Source organism: Ornithodoros turicata, chromosome 7 (assembly GCF_037126465.1).
Source record: "Ornithodoros turicata isolate Travis chromosome 7, ASM3712646v1, whole genome shotgun sequence".
Classification (NCBI taxonomy): domain Eukaryota; kingdom Metazoa; phylum Arthropoda; class Arachnida; order Ixodida; family Argasidae; genus Ornithodoros; species Ornithodoros turicata.
Window position 1 is genome coordinate 24,096,350 of NC_088207.1, and position 6,000 is coordinate 24,102,349.

The window sequence follows — 6,000 nt, forward strand, 5'->3', positions numbered from 1 at the left end:
CCCTTTGTACTGGTGTCAAGGTAACAGCATATTTAATTCTCCAAGAAGATATTTTTTCACCTTAGTGCCCCTCTAAGAGCTCATGTTAGTTGTTGCACAACAGCGAAAACTGTCACTTCACTGCTCCTTTAGTGCCATGCTATTCGCTGCCCTGCCACAGTTTCTACAAGGCATTTGCAAGCTTTATTGCATACAGGAGTACCTAGACCCTTATTGCATGTACACACACACACGCACACAGTCCACCAGTTTCCACACATACAGCATGAATTATCTAGCAGTCTTCAAACCGCAGCGACTAAAAAAAACGCTTTTATGACCTATGTCTTGTGCAGGGCAAATCCCTGCTTGACAAGTTCTTTCCCAACGTTGATGTCCTCCGACCCATTAGTGTCCACAAGTTCCACGAGGTACGCAAAGCCCGGTGCACTCTCTTCCCGTTTCACTCTCCCAACAGGTTTTGCCATCACCACTTTCCAGAGACCAGCATACGAGAGAGATTCGAAGAGATCACATGCCTCCGCTGTCCATCTGTTCCCTTCTTTCAGTTCGACTCCACTCAGGCAACATTCGATGGCTTGGTAGGGAAGTTCATGGTACTCCTCCAAAAGCTTGCACACTTCTTTCAGCTTGAATGTACCCGTCTCGCCAAAGTCGACGTAATGTACGGCGACCTGAGTCTCGTCAGCAGAGTAGTCGCTCTCATTTACGGCAGTGATCCGTGCTCGGTACCAGGAATCGTCTTGCATGAAGCGTGCAGCAATAATGTCTCCCACGGCTGCCTTGGCGATGGAGGTGGCGTCACGCTGCTGCTCTTGCGAATAGCACGTGGTCATGTCGGTGACGAGCTTGTCGAGGGCGATGGACTTTGTGCCCACTAGCTGGACCCAGAAGCGGTGTGGTGACTCCAGCGCAGAGACATAGACCTCAATGAAGCCGTCCTTAGCTGTGGCCGTGAGTTCTTCTTGTGGGTACTGCTGCTGGCTGCCATCCTGTAAGAGAACAAAATAAGAAGGGACATAAGCGATTACTATCTGACAAGAACACTCTCACTAAGCTCTAAAAGATCTTTTACATCTAGTTTTGAGTGCCCTCATAATTGAGTACCCTGGGAACAAGAAGCTATATGAGTAGCTGAATTTGCACCTCTGGGAGTTCTAATTTTCAGGGTTTCCCAGGTTTCACCCGAAGTGCTCGTGATGCAGGTTGGGGGTAAAAATGGGTTTTACGGGGTTTAACCCGAAAAGACCACACTCTAGGGATTTATTTATTTACGATGGTACTTCGACCCCACGGGGCTTTCTGTGAGGAAGTGACACGTGCCAAAACAGATTGCATTACACTTTACACACAAAGGTACCTTGCAAGAGCATTCTTGAATGCTTCGTAGTCAGTAACAGTGACCAGCGACTGGGCAAGAGCATTCTATTCAATCACAGTCCATGAGAAAAAATAATATAAGCACTGCTGGAATCTACAGGGGAGACTGATGATTTTCAAGGCGTGGTCAACTCTGGGAGAAACACATGACACTGGATGCGAGTAAGCAGGGTCACTGAATATTCACTAGAAAGGAAAAATTTTTGAGCTCTTTCACGAATCTCAAAGTATCTGCACTTTTATGCATGCAAGTGCAGAAAACATGGTGCTTTCAGTGAAGATGTCCAGAGTGAAGTGTCCTTGACCGCATAAGACACAACAGTACATACAGGACTGCTAGCTCAAAACTTCCGCAAAAAAGAAGAAGAAAAAAAATGAAACACTGTAAATAGTACTACAGTGCAACCCTGCTTTCTGTGTCTGTCCTCATGATGCCTGCATATATAGTGTCTTTTTTCATTTCAAAAGTTAATATTACGGTTGAAGATTAGCAACGATACAGGAAAGCAGCACAGGCAGAGCTAAACAAACTTGTGTCCGTAAGCGAGGATGCTATGGGGAATGGGGTCTATCAATTAGGAAGGAAAGTACTTTATGGAAGACAAATTTCACAAGTTTTCTTTAAGCATTGTATCATGTGCATGGAATTTGTGGAAATAGACATTCTGCTGAAACCTGTTAGTACTGATAAGATAGTTGGTACTGTTTGGAGGTTTACTGACTGCTAAGCTTGCCAAGCTAGCTTCCATCATATTTTGAAAAAAATTATTAGTCACTTACGCAAATAGCCTCCATTTAATTGTGAATCTGCCACTCAGTATTTGGCTTGTGCATTAAAACATGGGATATCCATGCGTAGGTTCTTGTGTTTTTGGCTTTGATATTTTTTAATAACCGGGGATAACAAGCAGGCTCTATTTCGGGAGCTGTGGAAAAGCACATTTTCAGGTAGAAAATAAATAAAGTGCATAGCTCGCACTTCAGACAAACAGCGAGATGCCTAGTGGCCGTACTCATTACGCAGTGCTTAGCGTGTTCTCCAGTGCCTCTATTGGCGGCTGACTTTGACTTTGCACTTTTGCAAGTTAATTTTCAGGAATTTTCAGGTTTTACCCAAAGTGACGGTTTCAGTAATACAAAGTCATCTGACCCTTCATGTTCAAGAAACACATCCGCATCATTACATGACAACGTGCATCTAGCAGCACATCCTTTGTGATGGGTTTGAAACTAACTCGTGAAACTCACCTTGGCCTCCGTAGAAGCGGCTTTTATTGCCATGGGCCGTCCGCGGTAGAGTGCTGCACGCCCTGCAGAGGAAAGGGCTACTCGCTGTTGGAAAGCCTCTTCTTCAGCCAGCTTCTCGTCTATCATGGTAATGGCCACTCGGATCTGATCTTTGGTGCCAGAAATGTGGACGCACTTAAGGCTATTTGGATCATGTTCGTCCCCGGACCTATCCACCTTAATTTGGGCTCTAGATGTGCGACACATGTGCCTGCAAGTAAAGAAAATGTGTGAAGGTCTCTATGGCAATTCATGTTGAGAGGAAAGGTTTCTGCGAGAACTGACGGGGACAGTGCGCAGTCTCTATGTAACGGATACACGATTAAGAGGTTATTAACATAGTTGGGTTACTCCAGGCTATTTCAAACTCTACAACATGCTTTGATCTGTGATAGGGGGACGAGAAGAGCGTTGAGAAGGTATTAAGAGTAAAAAACGAGTAAAGAATGAACAAACCCTGGGGAAACAGCATGCACATACTAATGTGTAAACAAAACATGCCTAGTACCACTGCACAGTCTTGTGTATTGGGCCACCTATGAATGTTCAATTTTTGCACAGCTAAAACACTGATATAATAGAGCGGAGAACGGCTTCCTTTCTTTCCTTCTGTGCCACTACTAGGACTCGGACCCTAATCTTCCAGACTGCAAACACTTCGGCCCTAACTGATGAGTAGAGCATGGATAAATATGCACTAAAAACTGCCGAAATATCCATGCAACTGTGCACCGAAAATCTTAGAAATATGCACTAAGAATTCGCAACATATGCAATGCTTTTCATTGTTTTTGGTATGAAAACAATGCATTAAGTGCTTATTTTTTAAAAAGTGAGTATTTTGTTAGGGATAGTATATTAAAATAAAGCCGCACTCGTCCTGCAGAACACAGCAAAGGATACTTGCGCCACAGGTATAAATCATGGAGCTGAAGGCTTTGCGTTTGTGTTTGATAAAATAGCGTAAACACAGTCTAGCTGGTGGAAGAAACCCATGACGAAACAAGGCCTGAGCATGGCACACATGTATGTTTGTATTTTTTCGTGTTGCCCATGCTCGGGCTTGCTTCACCATGGCTTTGAGTTCGACACTGCATCATGCCGATTAAAATGCGAACTGCACCCGTCTTCTTAATGGTAATCTGGTGAAGGTGAACTACAACCCATCAGCCATGCATGCTGTGGATGATGGAGCAGCCGCGATACGGCATAAAAATCAAAACATGAAAAATTTAGATTCCAACCAAAATTTTCGCGGAAGACAATCCATGGCCGTCCCAAAACCAGCAAAGCCATTGCATGCATTGAAAAATATGCACTTTTCATGCAAACAGCACACATCACAACGAACAAAATGAGAATTTTTATGCACCACAGGATCCTTCGGATCAGTCCCAAACCAAGACAAATAGTGCTTTTTCATCGTCCGGATATGAAACCATATCGATAAAAACAAAAACACATGCATTTGCATGAAAGTCTGCGCTTTACTGGTGAGGTTACAGGACAGGGCCAGTTGGGATTGGAACCAAGAGAGGCAATCTAGAAGATACCTGCTCAATGCCTGGGAAAGGTACACACACACAATCCTCCAGTCTTTGCTGTTATATCCTTGGCATTTCAGACGTGAGTGGCTGTTCCAAGAAGTGAGCCGTCATCGCTTGTAGGTACTACTTTAATATTTTGCGGCTCTAACCTGCCAACGACTTTGTCTATACTAAAAGCTCAGTAACTCTTCTCACCTAATGTTCTCTCCATTTTTGCCAATGATACGGCCACAAGCTTTCACTGGAACAAACACAGTCTCAGTAGTAACGTTGGACTGGTCCTTGATGAATTCGGCAATGAGATTCTCAGCCTCTTGAACGTCGATGGATGTACCCCGAATGATTGCTATACGGTCGCCTTCTTCACCGGAACCTGTTTACGAAATAAAAACAAATTTCTTGAGTATGCAAGACCCATATTGATCGCTGCAATAACGAGGCATATCCCAAGAGATGGTGTGGGCGTCAAGCTCTGAAGCAACTGTGGTCGTGCAAGACAGAATGGCTGATGTTTTTGTTAACAGCCCGTCTTCCGAATGCCTCTTATATTTGTCTCGCATGTTCCATTTTCTGTCCTCATTTTTTACATGCTTCATTGACATGCAAGCCAAGGCGTGCCTCGAAGGCAGTAACTGAGTGACTGGTTAATATAAAAGAAGCCTCGAAGGTACTGTTTCATTTTATTTGCATGATAGGTTCATGGTAGGTAGGTTCACCTTTCGCATTAGCCTGACAGAAGAAAATTGTTTTTACCGGGACAACATTCTATTGTGTTACTGTATGTGATCGTGCACGAACGTTTATTATTAGAAGATACAAAAAGTGACAATGATGTCTTTTTATTGGAATTCTGACTTATGAGCAGAATGCCTGCGGTGTTCTTTCATTCTTGCATATTTTTTTACTTACACTGTGCCCATGAAAAAAAGAAAATGTGAAAACTTTTTCCAGGTGATTTGCAGTGGACACGTAGGGGGGCAGGGGCAATGAAAACGTATCTACAGATGTGGAGGGCCTTGCACTATGAGTGTGCTGCAAAATCTCAACTTTGGTTTTGCTTGCTAAAGCTCTTTCTAGATTATGTTGAGTGGGAAGAAGAGTTGGGAGCAGTTCCACATGAACGTCACGGAGGAAAAATGGGCTTCCGACAAACTTTTTTTTTTAATTATTATTTCTTTTGCGGTGGAGGTACTCTCCCGTTTCAAGTTCGTATAACTGCTCCGGCGAAGTTTACCTTGATGTTCAAAGTTGATCTTGGTGTTAGTTTTCTCCTGGATAGCTTTTATATTCGCGCCTTGCCTGCCTATAAGAGCTCCTATGACTTCCTTTGGGACTTTCACTTTAGCAACGTTATGTTTCACGGTTTCGACCTTCTTCCGCCTCACTTCGTACTCTTCCTCCTGCTTCAATAAAAGATACAACAGCGCAGTAGATACAGTTACACCAAGGCCAAGGCCAGCCCACAAAGCTATGGTTTTTGCTCTGGAGTCCATCTCGTCTAAAGTCTAAATACCAAATTGACACATGCGATTATTTACTTCGACGGCCGCCATAATGACTAGAGGGCAGCGTTGCCAACCTGCACCTGCATTTTCCCCCAGAGCGGACACTGAAGTTCCCCAGATGTCCCTAGACTACATGAAACTAACAGGCAAAAATGGGAAAAGTCTAGCACTCGCAAGTGAATAAGACAAGTGTTTAAAGAGATTGAAACATTTAAATAATTTATTTTACTACAGAACAAGCTTTCGGATGGAGTCCGTCCTTCATCAGGGGCGATAATGTG

General features: G+C 43.7%; 1 protein-coding gene across 1 annotated transcript; it reads right to left on the bottom strand.

Annotated features, from left to right (window-relative positions):
• Positions 1 to 15: 15 nt before the first annotated feature.
• LOC135400372 (tudor and KH domain-containing protein homolog) lies at positions 16 to 5,789 on the bottom strand. The gene is made up of 4 exons (XM_064632218.1): positions 5,449 to 5,789; positions 4,410 to 4,587; positions 2,629 to 2,878; positions 16 to 992 (listed from the first exon to the last, which is right to left on the bottom strand). Exons 1-4 carry the CDS (start codon positions 5,705 to 5,707, stop codon positions 321 to 323), a joined length of 1,359 nt encoding a protein of 452 aa, XP_064488288.1. The 5' UTR covers positions 5,708 to 5,789; the 3' UTR covers positions 16 to 320.
• Between the last annotated feature and the right edge of the window lie 211 nt (positions 5,790 to 6,000).